We start from the raw sequence: 18447 nt of genomic DNA, 5'->3' as shown, positions 1-18447 counted from the left end.
CATTGGGAAAAGAGTGTGTTGATCACCAAGAAGATAATCCCTCCACACCAAGACAACACGTGTTGTGTAACTGGCACATAATAAAGTATTTAAAGCATTAGTGCAGTATAATCCCATCACATGATTCTGAGGAAGATATAATAAATGACTCCTGAGTTTTGAGCAGAATAATGGAGATAGTGAGACTATGCATTTGTTTAGGTGAAATAAGGAGGCCGAGCTTAATACTTTGTCATCACATAGCACTTTAATCACTGGCAATGCAACGTAGTGTGGAGAACATTGCCTAATCAATATGTGGGGTATCTCAGGAAAGAAATTAGAAAATAAGACCTTTCAATAAAACATGCAGCTTCAAATAAAAGGATATGAATATTGCAAATTGGAATGGAAAATCAGCCAGAGTACGTTTTAAGCCATCAATTTGAAGTTGATGAACGTGACCTCAACCAGGGCCACAGCACCCGAGATGCCACAGTTGGGCCTCGTCACTTGAAGCCAGTGGACTGGGGGTTGGTGGGGAGAAGAAAATGTGCCAGTTATTCTGTTCCTGACCATGGTCCAGTAATGTATTTTTTAAATTGATTCATTCATAGAATGTGGGTGTCGCTGGCTAGGTCAGCATTTATTTCCCATTCCTAATTGCCCTTGAGAAGATGGTGGTGAGGCACCTTCTTGAACCGCTGAAGTCCATGTGGTGCAGGTGCACTCACAGTGCTGTTAGGGAAGGAGTTCCAGGATTTTGACGCAGCGACAGTGAAGGAACAGGGATATAGTACTTGTTGCACAGTGGACGATGGCCCAGCTTTGCAATAGGAATGACAGGGAGGCTATAGACGCTCACTTTTGTTCAAGTTTCAGCATCCATACGTGTGCAGTTAAAGATGGAAATCAGAAAGTTACTGTCTGATTTACCCTTCTCCACACCAATACAGATCCACTGGTATCTTGCTGAAAGATTCAGAATTTAAATATACTAAGGGCAAGAAGTTGCAATACTTAACCATCAGATACTCATTAAACTTGCCAGAACAAGTCCAGGCTGGTGCATTCAAATGGGTATTTTTAGCAGGATGATAATCATAATTACTGCTAGTAATCTCTGTAACATTAAGAATTTAATTTTACATTTGTTGAGCCTCATTCCCCCAGGATTTAATTATTTTGGGGGATTTAAAAAAAAATTAAATTTAAAACTTCTTTTTCCTATCTTTATTTTTTTAAATGTGATTTTACACTGAAATAAATATTCTAAGTTACACCCCTTGGTTAAGGCTCGGCCTGTCTGATTGGATTCTTCAATCTGATTGGTTGAAGAAGGAATGCTGCTGCTTGCCTTGCTCACATATGCCACAGTTCACCTGTAGAGGGCATCACGCAGCAAACGATCTCTAATTATATAAAAGCAAAATACGGCAGATGCTGGAAATCTGAAACAAAAATAGCTGGAAAAACTCAGCAGGTCTGACAGCATCTGCGGAGAGGAACACAGTTAACGTTTTGAGTCCGTATGGCTCTTCTCACAAGTTGCAGCTCAACAGCCGGCAAAAGATCTGTGGGTAGCTTTTAAGCACAGTGGCGAGCACTGTTCCTTTGCTGCTGACCTTAAAATATAACCCATTGATTGAGGGCAACTTGAAGTTCACTGTGCTGACCCTCACAGTGAAATACACTGGCAACATTTGCTGACTAGGCTCACACTTGTTGTTAATAGGATCCAAGCCAGTTGGTGAAGTTGAAACCAAGACACAAAACCTTCCTTTATTCAGAGTTTATTGACTTGTTCAGTTTCAAAGCTGTCCTCGCATACAACCCAGTGTCCCATCTGTCCCCTATTTATATGCGCTCAAAGACAATTAATACCCATTACCTGCTTCTCTTAAACCATGATATTAACAAACTTTAACAATGTAATTATCAAGGTAGCTCTTATGTGAGAGCGTGAATTCAAATTTCATCATGGCACTTTAAGAATTTGAACAGTGTTTAAAATATAGTCTCTCAAAGTGATTACGAAACTCTCACTAATGTCATTTCGGGAAGGAAACCTGCTGTCCATACCTGGTGTAGGCTGGCAGATCACTCCAGTCCCACACCACGTAGTTAAATCTTAACTGCTTAACTGCTCTCTGGACAACCAGAAATGTATATTAAATGTCAGCCTTTCTGGCAACATCCTCAACCCGAGATGAATTAAATAAAATACCCCGTTCCTGCTCTGCTTGCGGCTTCCTGACATTCACAGATGTTAACCCTGAGATTGCAACTCCAGTTGTACCTGCAAGTTAAACCAATCAAGAAAAATAATTTGATTCCTAAAATATAAGCCTTTTCCTTTCTGCTTTTCCTTGGCCCCATGGTGGTACATCGCTCCAGCAAAAGTCAAAACAGAGTTTTGGACATACAATTGAAGAGCACTAATTTTCAGGCTTCTGGGCAGAAAGCTGGGGAGCGGGACTAAATTGGACAGCTCGTTCAAATTGTTGGCACAGGTATGACGGGCTAATTGGGGTAGCGGGATTCCCCACTGTGCTGTAAGATTCTATGATTCTACAAAAAGCGCTGGAATTTACTCAGGAGGTCAGCCAACACCTGTGAAGATAGAAACAGATGTAAAGGGCCTAATTTTAACCCATTCAAAGCCCATCCGCTTGCATAGAGTTCATGTCAGGTCCAACATCTCAAATCACTGACTTTTCATCAGAAATGGAGTGGGTTAGAGATGCAATAGTATTTAAGAAAATACAGAGTCAAGGAAAGGACAGAAGGGAAGAAGGAAAGAGAAAAAGGGAAAGACTGTGATAGGCTGTAAGGCAGAGGAGTGGTTAAATGGCAAACAAGATGATGGTGCTGGGAGATGATATTGCGACAAGAAAATAATCAATAGATGGCTCTAGGGGAGGTGTAAATAGCAATAGTAGGATCATTACTAGCATTTGCTGTCGAAAAAACTGGAGCAGTGGTCATGATCTGAAATTGCTGAACTTGATATCGAGTCCAGAAAGCTGTAAACTGCCCCATTAAAAGAGATGCTGCTCCTTTGAACTTCATTGGAGCAGGGTAGGAGGCTGAAACCAGAGAGGTCAGAGTGGGATGTGGAATGAAAGAGCCACCAGCTTTACCATTCTCCTTGACCTTGACCAGTTCTTCATATGTAAATGTCAGTGAGCTATTTGACCACGGATACAATGCAGCTCCTGAACCCATCCTCACTGACATCCACCTTTCTAACAGAATTCAATCATTTATCCCAGATGTGCTGAGGCATGTTGAGTAATTCAGCATCTGCCCAAACTAACTCAGTACAGACCATGGGTCAAACCCTAAACATTTTTGGTTCCATGCTGAGGATTGCATGTGCCATTCTTTGAACCACTGAGGGATAATTCTCCACAGAGTAACTTTTTAAGTTTATCCAACAGTTTCCATCTTTCTGCCCAGGGGAATAAATGTCTATTACTGTTGCAGAGATACACAGGTGCATGTGCACACACAAGCCCATTCTCTTATACAAGTACATATCCCTACCACCCAACACACACCCATTCCCACACAAACACACTCAAACCCCTTCACCACCATCATCACAGACAGACACACACTCAGCCATCCGCCACATGCACACCCACACGCTCATCCTAAACATATACATATACAAACATGCACTGATACATGCACACACCACTCACCTGCACACATGCACATGCATACCTACATATATGTACATATAAATACTGACTCATGCACACCCACCTACACACCCACACCCACACACACTTATACTCACACTCACACACGGCAGTAAGGACTCAATGAAGCTATGCCAAATTGGGAGGGAGGAGAAAGAGTTGGTGACACTCTGACCGATGACAGCGGCAGCCTTTCTACAAAGAAACTTGACTCCTTAAGTTGATCAACGGTCAATTAATCAATTAGTTGTTGCACTTCCCACAATAAATTCAGAGTCATTATTCTCGATCTGTGAACTGGTGCTGAATAGATTTAATTCTAAATTCAATGTACCGTAGAATTGAATGAGCTGGGCTCCTTAATCCATTTATTATGTGCACAGTAAAATTCCTGTTTCTGCCCGATTGCTCAGCTGATGAAGACACCACTTTGACTAGTTCTGGTTGATAGGATTAAGGAAATGTTTGACTGGCACACTGATTATGGAGCTTAGGAAAAGGTCAGCAGGTAACCGGAGTGTTGAAGTTCACTCATTTCCCCCAGATGCTTTGAGAAACTCAATGAGATCAAGTGGAAATGGTTTGATCCTGTGTAATGTTTATCAATTCTCCAATGCAGCTTCAAAGGATAGCCCCTGCATGAATTTCATATGTAAAATATTTATATTGCAAAACAATGGATTCCGAATTTAATTCTTTCTTGATCTATGCCATCAACCATGAAAGTTTCTGCATCCAAATTTTCATTAACGGGAGAGAGAGACAGGTTAGTGAATTACAATTAGGCTCAAGGGACTTGGGCAGGGAAAGCAAAAAACATATATATTCTTAAGGTCATTGCTGTTGTTGTTATCCAGGCGTGCAGAAAATCAGGGATGCACGTGAGGCCAGAATTGGAGGAGCGCAAAGAACTTGGAGGGTTGGAAGGGTGAAGAAGATTACAGCGGTAGGCATGAGAGAGGCCATGAAGGGATTTGAAACTAGGGATGCCAGATCGAGACCCAATGTTGGTCTGCGAGCACAGAGTTGATGGGTGAACAGGATTTGATGCAAGCTGAGGTACAGACAGTAGAGTTTTCGGATGAGCTCATGTTTACAGAGGGTGGAGGACTGGCCAGGAGGTCATTAGAATTGTCAAGTCTGGAGATGGCAAAGGCACAGATGAGGTAATTGATAATTAACAATTGGTCACAGTTGAGGTAAGGGTGTTATACTGCAGAATGCCAGACGGTGAAGGATAGAACTTGAGCCAATCTTTACACATTTTTATAAGTATTTATTTACAGAGATATACATTGCAAACATGCATGATCTAACCCAATGACCACAGTTTCTGCCTGTTCCTATTTATAGGAACACAAGTGAACCCCCAGTTAGTGTCCACCACCTGAATACATTCAAAAATAATTAATAAACAATTAACAAGGGAAATTCAGGATTCATTTGCTGTAGGACTATCATCGTAACAAACAAAGGACTGCAGCTCAATTGGCAAGGAGAAAGGTTGAATTCTGGGCTAATTCTTGAGAAATGTAAGGCCAAAAAAAATTGTTCCGCCTTCAGTGCCCGCTCTCAGCATGAGGCACCTCCATGTGTGAATACATCAACTGCAGAGTAGAGCTTTCAGTTCTCTGTTCCAACGTGATCAAACCCTTGATCTTCGACGATTATCCCATACCAGTTTTGGCAGATTACTATTTTCCACTGTATGCTGTCTTATGGCTTTTAAGAATGAGCACACCAGTTTTAGAACCACATATGCTCTAAATTGGGGGCAGTTTTGTACCATGGGGCCATGTCCTCCAGGAGGGAGTTAGAGCCTGCAGAAACTTACGGTCAGCAGAGAGGAGAGACTTTCATCTCCACAGTCCAGATTGGATGGAAACCCAGACCTCAGGAGAAAGGTAAGTATAGTAAACCTCTGCACCACCTAAAGCCCAACCCATGCCCCCACCCTCCAATAGTCAGGTTCCAACTCAGCACATCTTGGTACAAGGAAGGGCTCAGCCTCGAACTGTGAAAGGAACAAGAGGATAAGTCAATCAACCAAGGAAGCCAGCCCATTGGAAAGTACTCAGTTAATCAACTGGATGAGGCAGTAGCTTTTCTGTTGATGATTGACCCAATTCGTTGCTTCTTTTCAGATCATTAAAGATAGAATATTCACACATGTTTCACGAAATAGACTCATGTGGAACAAACTGCCTGGAGGATTATTTGTGTTCCCGCAATACTCAACACATGTAGCAGATTACCCCTTCTACTACTTAGATGAGGGTAAGTGTGAAAGTGGAATCCTTGATGAATAATCCTGCAGCAATCCATTGTATTGTTCATGTTGATACAGTACTTCGCAAATCTGATTGAATGGTGTGGTTATATTTTTTTTTGTTGCAGGCTTAACCCCCAAGAAGGAGTTCACTGGATTGATTTATGCAGTCTCACCCCTGGTCTCCCAATCCCAGCCCATCATCAAGTTAATCTTAGCCTTGGCAAAATCCAAGTACTGTACACAGGTATGTAACAAATACCATGAACATGCTCCTTTTTCACTTTTCTTCCCGCGTATTTTTCTTTTTTTTTGCTTTATCTGCTGCTTTTAGTCCTCTGTGCCACTGAGTGTGACCCTGAAGCTAAGAGGGGAAGAACACCTTCTGGAAGCCCTATTCTGTATTTATGCTAGAACATTGGGTCACCACTATGAAGCTCCATAGCAGGCTTACCATCAAAAGAACAACTTGAAAGAAAAACTTGCATTTGTATAGCGCCTTTCACAACTGCAAAGTGCTTCAGAGTCAACAAAGCACTTCTAAAGTGTAGACACTGTTCTCGGAAACGTAGCAACCAATTTGTGCACAGCAAGCTCCCACAAACAGCAACATGATAATGACTAGATTATCTGTTTTACTGGTATTGGTTGAGGGATAAATATTGGCCAGGACACCAGGGAGAAATGCCCTATTCTTCTTTGAAAAAGTGAAATGGTGCCATTGGATTGTTTTTACATCAACCTGAAAGGGCAGATGGGGCTTTAGTTTAATGTCTCATCCAAATGACAACATCTCCAATAGTGCAGCACTAGTACCACAGTACAACACTCAGTACTACACCAGACAGGTAGCTTGGATTTTGGGATGGATCTAGGCTCACACATGAAGAATGATCACTCTGGGCAAGATGCCAGAGGGCTGCTGGTGTTCGTGAAGCCTGACCCGCAATAGAGATGCTAAGGTGGGCATTCTGCCCAATTTTCCAATATTTCCTGATCCCGGGACTCTGGAAAATCTCCCCTACTGTCTGAATAAGAGAAAGGTGGGGGAATGGACCCAGGTGAGAAATGTTAGCCATTTATGCCAGACTGCACAATGCAGATACTCTGATCAGCCTCCTTTTTCAACAAGGACAATCTTTTCTGGAGAACATGTAATCATTAACATCCTGGAGGTTACCATTGACCAGAAACTGAACTGGACCAGCTGTATAAATACTGTGGCTACGAGAGCAGGTCAGAGGCCGGGAATTCTGCTCCCAGTAACTCACCTCCTGACTCCCCAAAGCCTGTCCACCATCTGCAAGGCACAAGTCAGGAGTGTGATGGAATACACTCCAACTCACTGGATGAGTGCCACTCTAACAACACTAAAGAAGCTCGACACCATCCAGGACAAAGCAGCCTGCTTGATTGGCATCTCATCCACAACCTTCAACATGCATTCCCACCAACACTGACGCACAGTAGCAGCAGTGTACACCATCTACAAGGTACACTGCAGGAACTCACCAAGGCTCCTTCAACAGCACCTTCCAAACCCACTACCACCTCCTCAAGGGCAATTAGGGATGGGCAATAAATGCTGGCCTGGCCAGCGATGCCCACATCCTGTGTAAAGAATAAAAAATAATTTCAACCGAAAGTGACAATAAGGAGACTAAATTTCACCATTTTCGGAAACTAGGTGAGGCAGAAATAGAAGAATATGTTGATAGGGTTAAGTAAAGTGGAGTGGAAGAAGGCTCATGTGGAACATTAACAACAGCATAGACCATTTAGGTCAGATACCTGAGTTGTAAATGCTATGTGATCTCTAATAACAATCATACTCAGTTTTTGTCTGTGTGGGCTGTTTTGATTGGCCAGTTTAAAAGGCACGTTTATTCGGTGGGTGGTGCCTTGTACACATGGGGCACGTGGAGAACTGGAGCACGTGGTACATGTGCGGCTGCCACCGGGTGGTGATGGTGGTGATGGGGTAGGGCGTTGTCGGAAAAACAGTGGAAGGTAAGGGGAGCCCAACAACAAAGCTATCCTCGCTGGAGAGATTGGTTCCATGATGGATGAGATAGGATTGAGGGGAGGGTTGGGGAAGGCATGGGAGGATTGGATGAGATTATGGAATTAGGCAAGTCTGGCAAAAATGGTGGAGAGAATTATTTGACAACTTATTATTTGAAAGCTATTTGATAACTAAAAATATTCATGAGATTTGAATGAAAAAGTTTTAGAAAAGCTGTCAGCTGAATTAAAAATTACATCAGTGTTGTTTCTAAAGACAAAGAAGATGATGACAGTCTGTACCCTCCATTTTTTGTTACACAGTACAACTTCTGTGGGCATGCCACAAACTTAGGGCCGGATTTTGGCTACTGACGTGAGTAGCTCAAGTCGGGGAATTTCCTGACCTGCCAGACCCACCTCGATAAAAAGACCCCCAGTACACAATCTTTGTTCCGGTGGGTGCAGGTGCAGAATGGAGTTGGCCACTGATGCTCTGCTTGCAGAGTTGGGGGTCCATGAGGGAGGGCGAGTGTGAGGTGGGCTGGTTAGAAGGCCTGCCAGGACTTCATTTCAGTTGTGTATGAAGATTTCACTCTAGCCTCTAGAGAAGGCACTCTAGCCTTCACCCCTCACACGCGCCCCCATGTCCCTTATACCTTCCATGCAAACTTGTGCTCCTCCACCCATTCCCCGTGGCCCTTCACGCTGTTTATTCAAATTTACTGCCAATTCATGCCTCCCAACCACCCCCATGGCCCCTTACTTTCCATGCCCATTCACCCAATATGCCCCACGTACATAACCAATAGGCCATTGAACAACAATGGCAAGTGCGGAACTGCTGAGAGAACAAAAGCATCCGTTCACAAATTGAAAAAAAACTGCTGTTCCTTCAACCCAATGAAAGTGTCAATCAGACAGACTATTAAAGTATCAATGATAAAGACTTCAAACACTTCACACCTCTTAATCTTGTCACAAAGTAAAGATTGAAAGACATGTATAAAGGAGATCATAGAAAGAATCACTTATTATAACCACTTAAAGATGTCAGCCAAGCAAAGTCAATAAGTCAGTTGTCAAAACAGAACCCCCTGCTGAGCTAATGCTTTTCTTGATCTGGGCTTACAGCCAAGCCTCGTTATGCATGCTTGGCTATGAGTCCACGCTCTGTGAAACACAAGTCATGGAGAATCTGGTCGGACTGCACCAAAATTGTGGGGGGCTAGTGGATGCCTATCCCCGCAGTGGAGCTGAACAGGTTGGGAGTGCAGGATGCAAGCTCACCACCCACACCCTTTTCCCATGCTGGTGAAAATTGTGGGGTGCAGAAATGAGGGTGGGTATCCCGGAATCAGGTCTCGTCCGCCGTTTTTAAATAGCTCAGGAGTCATTGCGACTCGGTGAAAAGCCGGGCTTTAGACTCAAGATATAATTTTGCTACAAAACCTGAATCCTAACCAAGGACTTCGTCATGCAAGATTGGTAGTTAGGAAGCTGTTTTATTTGATGATAGATGCTGAAGTAATAACATGCAGATTTCAAGGGAATAATGTGTTTATTCTTCAAATAATATTGAACCCATTTGTGTAAACCTGCCTTTACAACTTGGGAGAAAACAGTTGTCAATTAGACTTTCATATTCTGTGACTAAACAGTTCACAAGCCCAGACACTTGACACGATCTATATTTACATTCCCAGGCCTGTTTTTACTCATGGACAGCTTTATGTAGTTTTTTTTCTAGGATGTAAAGTCCTGATTCTGTTAAAGTCTTTGGTGAAAGAATAACTAGAAATCCTGTATTTAAAGAAATACGGTTGTTATAAAGATACTATTTTGACTGCAAATGTTTTGCAGTCTCAGCTAGTTCTATATCATTTTCAGCCACCTGTAAAATAATCTTTGCTACTTTGATCCTAGATAATTATCTTGTGGAATTGTGACAAACCATTACCCCCAAGGAGTAAATGGCCTTCCACCAGAATGCCTCTTATATTCATAAGGGGAGAACGTAAGGTAAGGAATAATTGTTTCTAAGGATGATTTATTTGTGAAATGTTATTGGTTTAATGAGCCTATTAACTTATTAGCACATTAGGTAACCGGAACAACTCCTCATCACTGCAAACAAGGGTGATATTTTTGGGACTTAGAGTAGGAGTGCGATATTGGGGATTGTTGAAGCATGGATATGGAAATTCATAACAACGCTGAAGTTAAGAAGAGTAGAGATGGTGCGATGGATGAACAGAACTTAGTATGGATGAGAGGGCATCAGGTTAGATTGGCAACCACCACATGTCAAATTATTTAGGATAAGAATGACAGTGTAGGTCAGGCAATGTATCCCCTGACACCTAGTCTAACTGGCCTCCAGTTTGAATGAAGGTGTAGGACCTGAAGTCTTCACAGTTCAAGATTGGAGTCTTGGATGATGTACAGACGGGCAACCAATGCTCATACACCCAATGTCCATACAACAGGATCATTTTGGGAAGAGTGAAAACAGAACATCAAAAGCAAAGAAATGGCCTGACCACTTCTACCATTCACGTTCACCACAGGCAGCCACTTCAATCGGGGGGAAAATGGTGATAACCAAACTCCAGTATCATTCACCATTACAAAGGCTCTGGTTGTAACATAGTGACCATGTCAGCTATTTCTGGAATTTCTTTGCACCTCATTAAACTGCTCCCCCCCCCCTCCCCACCCTCCCACAACCACCACCACCCCCCCGCCCGCCTCCACCCATACAGCATTTACAATGGGTGACATACCCACTGTTGAGGGCTCCAGAAAGCCTGTTTGCTATTGTGTGTCTTTCCTGCAATACTGTCTCTGTGCTGGCAGACTGGCATTTTCTGTTACATGTCTCTTGGTCAGTACAGAACTGAGTGGAAGCTGCATTCCACACTAATTGTTTTTTAGTGATCAGGGAGTGATGATTAGTTTTATTGTCCACCAGGTAAACAGTGTTAGCACCAACGCACCCACTATATGCACATGGAAGTATATTGTTAAATGCTGGACCCTTATGACCCACAGTGAGTTTTCCTACCTGCTTTATAATAAGCCACCTAAAACTGGCAGAAACAGCTCCTGGACTGTAAGTTCTCATGCTCCCAGTCAGGTTTGACTATTCCTTTGTTACTACAGAAGTCTCTCAATAACTATTGAAAGCAGAACAATATACCAACAGGTTGGGACAGGTTTCTGCACAATATCTGTTAACACCACAGTGTCAGCCAATGAGTAAAAATGAACTTACATTTATATAGCACCTTTAAAAACCACAGGATATCTTAAAGTGCTTTACAACCAATTATGTACTTTTGAAGTGTAGTCACTGTCATGATCAACACCAATTTATGCACAGCAAGCTCCCACAAAAAGCAATGTAATAATGAGCAGATTATCTGTTTTTGTGATGTTGATTGGTGATGAATATTGGCTAGGGCACCGGGTTAACCTCCTGCTCTTCTTTGAAAAAGTACTAGGAGATCTTTCACGTTCACCTGAGAGGGCAGATGGGGCCTCAGTTTAACATCTCATTTGAGAAAGAGTGCCTCTGGCAGTGCAGCACTCACAGCACACTGCACTGGAGTGCCAGCCTTGATTTTCATGCTCAAGTCCTGGAGGGAGACTTGTACTCACACCATTCTGACAGAGGCGAGAGTACTGCCAAATAAACCATGGCCTGCCACAATATGAGGTGAAACAGAAACAAAAATAGCTGGAAAAACTCAGCAGGTCTGACAGCATCTGCAGAGAGGAATAGGAGTATGATGCTGTCAGACCTGCTGAGTTTTTCCAGTTATTTTTGTTTTTGTTTCAGATATCCAGCATCTGCAGTATTTTGCTTTTACAATAAGAGGTGGGTCTTACGGAAGGATAAAGAGCAAACAGAGATAAAAACAAAAAACTGCAGATGCTGGAAATCCAAAACAAAAACAGAATTACCTGGAAAAACTCAGCAGGTCTGGCAGCATCGGCGGAGAAGAAAAGAGTTGATGTTTCGAATCCTCCTGACCCTTCAACAGAACTGAGTGAATATTAGGAGAGGGGTGAAATGTAAGCTGGTTTAAAGTGGGGGGTGGGGTGGGGGGAGAGAATTGGGGGGGGATGTGGTTGTAGGGACAAGCAAGCAGTGATAGAAGAAGATAATCAAAAGATGTCACAGACAGAAGAACAAAGAGGTGTTGAAGGTGGTGATATTATCTAAATGAATGTGCTAATTAAGAATGGATGGCAGGACACTCAAGGTACAGCTCTAGTGGGGGTGGGATGGAAAGACTAACAGGGCATAAAAGATATAGATTTAAAAATAATGGAAATAGCTGGGAAAAGAAAAATCTATATAAATTATTGGAAAAAAACAAAAGGAAGGGGGAAGAAACGGAAAGGGGGTGGGGATGTAGGAGGGAATTCAAGATCTAAAGTTGTTGAATTCAGTATTCAGTCCGGAAGGCTGTAAAGTGCCTAGTCGGAAGATGAGGTGCTGTTCCTCCAGTTTGCGTTGGGCTTCACTGGAACAATGCAGCAAGCCAAGGACAGACATGTGGGCAAGAGAGCAGGGTGGAGTGTTAAAATAGCAAGCGACAGGAAGGTTTGGGTCTTTCTTGCCTCCACCCTGCTGTCTTGCCCACATGTCTGTCCTCGGCTTGCTGCATTGTTCCACTCTATACAGTCAGATCCCTGCACCCTGGCAGACTTACAGTATAAAAGACAAGTACATGAAATGTTTTTTTAAGGTTGGACCTTTCGGGTTGAATTGAAAAACTAATCAACAGCAGTCATCACAAAGAACCCAAAGGTTAACCACATCAATCACATAATGAAGAAGCATTGAGCAAAACTTGAGATCAAAGAGAACTTCCTCCTCACAGATAGTGATTCTGTGGAATACATTTCAGCTAAAGCAGCTTATTGTCCCAATTAACACCTTTTAAATAGAGCTGGAAGCTGGATAAGTATCTAGTTAGGAACAGATGGTGTTGATTAAGCCTGTGTGAAACTGCGTGGTTCCTGAATGATTCCATGGAAACTTGTCACTTAGGAAGGCAAGTGCTCAGGGGTGAATACATTTGAAATTTTGGAGTTTTACTTGCTCCACTTTTGAGACACAGCAAGAGGTTCCACAGAACCTTTCCTTGGAAGACGGGCTTAGGCTATGATAGTCTGTAATCACAGAATGTTTCCAGCATGGAAGCAAATTGTGCTGGCATTTTGCTCCACAGGAGCTGCTGGTCAAAACCCACACTCTCAGTCACTCCCCATACCCTTTAACTCCAATAGTGAGGTAAAAGTAACTACCCTTGACATCAAGGCAGCATTTGACCAAGAATGGCTTCAAGGAACGCTAGGAAAGCTGGAGTCAATGGGAATCAGGGGGAAAACTCTCCGCTGGTTAGAGTCATACCTAGTACAAAGGAAGATGGTTGTGGTTGTTGGAGGTCAATCATCTCAGACATCACTGCAGGAGTTCCTCAGGGTAGTGTCCTAGGCCCAACCATCTTCAGATGCTTCATTAATAACCTTCCTTCCATCATAATGTCAGAAATGGGGATGTTTGCTGATGATTACACGATGTTCAGCACCGTTCGTGACTCCTCAGATATTGAAGCAGTCCATGTCCAAATGCGGCAAGAACTGGACAACATCCAGGCTTGGCCTGACAAATGGCAAATAACATTCGCGCCACACAAGTGCCAGACAATGACCATCTCCAGCAAGAGAGAATCTAACCATCACCACTGACATTCAATGGCATTACGATCACTGAATCCCACACTATCAGCATCCTGGGGGTTGCCAGACACTGAATTGGATTAGCCATATAAATACTGTGGCTACAAGAGCAGGTTAGAGGTTAGGAGTCCTGCAGTGAGCAACTCAACTCCTGACTCCCCAAAGCCTGTCCACCATCTACAGGGCACATAGACTAGTCTCACAGACTAATTAAGCAACAGCCAAACATAGTCATCCTCACGGAATCATATCTTACAGATAATGTCTCAGACACCACCATCACCATCCCTGGGTATATGTCCTGTCCCACCGGCAGGACAGACCCAGCAGAGGTGGCGGCACAGTGGTATACAGTCAAGAGGGAGTTGCCCGAGGAGTCCTCAATGAAGTCTAATGGCATCAGGTCAAACGTGGGTAAGGAAACCTCCTGCTGATTACCACGTACCGCCCTCCAACAGCTGATGAATCAGTATTCCTCCAAGTTGAACACCACTTGGAGGAAGCACTGAGGATGGCAAGGACGCAGAATGTACTCTGGGTGGGGAACTTCAACGCTCATCATCAAGTGTGGCTTGGTAGCACCACTACTAACGAAGCTGGAGAGACCACCACACAGTCATTGTGAAGACGAAGTCCCGCCTTCACTTTGAGGATACCCTCCATTGTGTTGTGTGGCACTACCACTGTGCCAAATGGGATAGATTTCAGAACAGATCTAGCAACTCAAGTCTGGGCATCCATGAGGTGTTGTGGGCCATCAACAGCAGCAGAATTGCACTCAAACACAATCTGTAACCTCATGGCCCAGCATATCCCCCATTCTACCATGACCATCAAGCCAAGGGATCAACCCTGGTTCGATGAAGAATGCAAGTGAGCATCCCAGGAGCCACACAAGGCATACCTAAAAATGAGGTGTCAACCTGGTGAAGCTATAACACAGGACTACTTGCATGCCCAACAGCATAAGCAGCAAGTGATAGACAGAGCTAAGTGATCATGGCATGAGCTGGAAAATGGCAAGTAACATTCATGCCACACAAGTGTCAGGCAATGACCATCTCCAGCAAGACAGGATCCGACCATTGCCCCTTGATGTTCAATGGCACCATCATCACTGAATCCCCAGCTGTCAACATCCTGGGGATTACCATTGACCAGAAACTGAACTGGACAAGGCATACAAATACTGTGGCTACAAGAGCAGGTCAGAGGCTAGGAATCGTGTGACGAATAACTCACCTCCTGACTCCCCAAAGCCTGTCCACCATCTACAAGGCACAGGTCAGGAGTGTGATGGAATACTCCACACTTGCCTGGATGAGTGCAGCTCCCACAACACTCAAGAAGCTTGACACCGTCCAGGACAAAGCAGCCCGCTTGATTGGTACCACATCCACAAACATTCACTCCCTCTACCACCGACGCATAGTAGCAACAGTGTGTGCCATCCACAAGATTCATTAAGGCTCCTTTGACAGCACCTTCCAAGTCCATGACCACTACCATCTAGAAGGACAAGATAGATAGGAACATCACCACCTGGGAGTTCCCCTCCAAGCCACTCACCATCTTGACTTGAAAATATTTCGCGATTCCTTCATTGTCACTTGGCTAAAATCTTGGAACTCCCTGCCTAATAGTTTTGTGGGTATACCCACACTGCAGGGACTGGAGTGGTTCAAGAAGGCAGCTCACCACAATCTTCTCAAGGGCAACTAGGGATGGGCAATAAATGCTGGCCTAGCCAGCAACTCCCAGATCCCATGAATAAAGAAGAAAAATATCCAACCTAGTCCAAATCTACTCTCGTGCACACTCCCCAAACACTTCATTATCCCAGTTCACTACCCATATGCTTTAATATCACACAAAGTCTAATCCCACTCTCCTACTTGGTCCCCCTGCCTTTCACTGTTACACCCATTTCAGTCCCACTCTCCTCCTCACCCTCCATATCCTTCAATGTCCAACCCTACTGTCATTTAATATCTCGCCCAGTCTAATCTCACTCTGCTGCTCACTCCCTATATGCTTTAATAGTCCTCTTTTCTAAGCAAATATCCACTTCCACTTTGAAACAATTTGTGGATGCTGCAACAACAGTGATTTGTGGGAGAGAGTTCCACATTCAACTCTTTGAGTGAAGCACGTTTTCCTAACTTTGTTCCCTCTCATTTTACCATTGCATTGATCAGTGCAGACAATCTATTGTTATTTTTCCTTTGTCACTCCTTCATTACCTTGAAATGATAAAAATTTGAAAGGGGATGTTTATGAGGAAAGAGCAGGTGAAGTGAGACTAATTGGATAGCCCTTTCAAATATGAACCAAGTGACCTCCTGTGATGTATGATTCCATAATCTCTGTCTAGTCACCCCTATCTTTTTCAACTTAAATGAAAAAAATCCCCAACTTTTAAATTATCCCTTCATATCTGTTACCCTGTCAGTCCTAGTGGCACTCTCGGGAGTCTATGCTTAACCTTTTTCACTTCATTTAGCTTCTTTCTATGATGGATCAAATTGCTTCTGGCCTGAGGAAGGAACCAGCTTTGGGCTGATGGCATTTCTTGTTCTGTTTTTCAAGTTAATCAGGAATTGTGTGCAGTTTGGTAATTCATAGTTGATTGGATTTTGATAATTACCTTAATTGTATTGCAGCACATAAAGTATACATCAACTGCACACATTAGTAACATTATGTTAAGAGTAAATTAATGAACATTCCAGCCAACCTGTGATTAATATCCCCTACAGAGATAGCTGTTTAATACTGGATCAATTTCTTCACATCGCCCCATTATCTGTCCTCTTACATGCCCCATGATGACCCCTTTGTAATGGCTTGATTAATATATTGCCAGGGTTCCACTTGACTTCATTTTGCCAAACTCTTGGTTCCTCATGGTTTGTCCCAATATTGCTTTTATTCTTGCCCTTTACCATGTTTCTTCCCAGTGACCACCATTAATTAACGGGCCACTTAAGGCCCTTGACTCACCAATCTATGCCGATTTTTCAATGCCCGCACAATCTTCGGGTCGGCACATGGGTGCAACGGACAGGTGGATGAGACACATTTGTGTAAACCTCATCTGCAGGCAGGTTAAGAGGGCTCACTGAGGTCGCGAGTGTGCCCTCTCAAGTATTGATTTTCCAAAGTTATTGAAACTTGCTTGAGTGATCTGCAAACCAGCTGCTTAGTCTGGACTCTTAACCTTCAGTGCACCCGCCACCGCCCACCCACTCCCGTTATGCATGGGAGTCATGAAGTATGCTGGGCGGGTCTTAATTGGCCCATCGCGTAAAATGGCGGCGCAGACCCGATCGCGAGTGGCGATCAGGTCTGTTCCCGCTCCACCCCCCCACCATCCAGAAAATTCTGCCCCATATATACAATTGGTCAAAGGATCTTACTGATAAACTTAAGGTGCCAGCTTTGGTTCAGTTGGAAGCACTCTTGCCTCCGAATTGGAAGGTTGTGGGTTCAAGTCCCATTTCAGGATTTGTGCCACAAAAATCATGGTTGACATTCTGAGTGAGTGCTGTCGAAGCTGTCATCTTTTGGATGAGACTTCAAACCGAAGCCTCGTCTGCCCTCTTGGGTGGGGCTGTAAAGGGTCCCATGGAATTGTTTCGAAGAAGATCAGGGGAGTTATCACTGGTATCCTGGCTAATATTTATTCCTCAATCAACATAACTAAAACAGATTTCCTGGTCATAAACACATTACTGTTTATAGGAGCTTGCTGTGTGCAAATTGACTGCCATGTTTTCTACATTAATTCTTCAAAAGTGCTTCATTGACTGTAAAGCACTTTGAGATGTCTTGCAATCATGAAAGGCGCTATATAAAATGCATGTCTTTCTATCCTTTTAACCCTCAACGCAAACACTTATTGTCTTTATGTACCCTCTGGTTAGCTCACTTAGATGCTTTTAATTCACATGGATGCATTTAAGCAGAAGTACATGAGGGAGAAAAGGCTAGAAGGATATGTTAAAAACAAAAAACTGCAGATGCTGGAAATCCAAAACAAAAACAGAAATATCTGGAAAAACTCAGCGAGTCTGACAGCATAGTGGAGAAGAACAAAGTTGACGTTTCAAGTCCTCATGACCTTTCAACAAAACTTTGAAGGGTCATGAGGACTCGAAACGTCAACTTTGTTCTTCTCCACCGATGCTGCCAGACCTGCTGAGTTTCTCCAGGTATTTCTGTTTTTGTAGAAGGATATGTTGATAGGGTGAAATGAAGTAAATAGAGTAGGAGGAGGCTCGTGTAGAGTAGAAACACTATTAGAGACTGGTTAGACTGAATGGCCTGTTTCTGTGCTGTAACTTGTGTGTATAATGTCAACACAGAAGATATCTTTTGTATTTTCTGTACAGCATATGTGATTTCTGAATATGTCCAGTTATAGTCTGTATATAACATGTGTATATGTCTAGTATATAACCTGTGTGTAGTCTGTGTATATATTGTCTTCTGTGTACCTTAAAGGTTGGCAGTAGGTATAAACCTGTACACAGCCTATACATTGCTTATATGTAGCCTGCATGTATGTATAATATATGTAAGCTGCATATTTCCAGTCTACAGACAACCTCTATGTGGCTTGTTAGTATCCTAAACATATCCTATTGACTGTTGTGTCCAGCTTGTATAGGGCATGATGTAAACTGTATATAAACTGTGCACAGCCTCTATATAATTTGTATATGG

The 18447-nt window shown here is 43.2% G+C and overlaps 1 protein-coding gene across 1 annotated transcript in view; it reads left to right on the top strand.

Annotated features, from left to right (window-relative positions):
- LOC121291085 (exostosin-1-like) overlaps positions 1 to 18447 on the top strand; it is a 288167-nt gene that overhangs the window by 230532 nt on the left and 39188 nt on the right. The window contains exons 5-7 of the mRNA XM_041212120.1: positions 5834 to 5966; positions 6087 to 6205; positions 9889 to 9984. Coding sequence (XP_041068054.1) covers positions 5834 to 5966; positions 6087 to 6205; positions 9889 to 9984 — 348 coding nt within the window. The remainder of the gene's footprint in view (positions 1 to 5833; positions 5967 to 6086; positions 6206 to 9888; positions 9985 to 18447) is intronic.

Source organism: Carcharodon carcharias, chromosome 19, assembly GCF_017639515.1.
Source record: "Carcharodon carcharias isolate sCarCar2 chromosome 19, sCarCar2.pri, whole genome shotgun sequence".
In the NCBI taxonomy this organism is placed as follows: domain Eukaryota; kingdom Metazoa; phylum Chordata; class Chondrichthyes; order Lamniformes; family Lamnidae; genus Carcharodon; species Carcharodon carcharias.
Note: the sequence above shows the minus strand (reverse complement) of the source record. Positions and strands in the feature narration are given on the sequence as shown.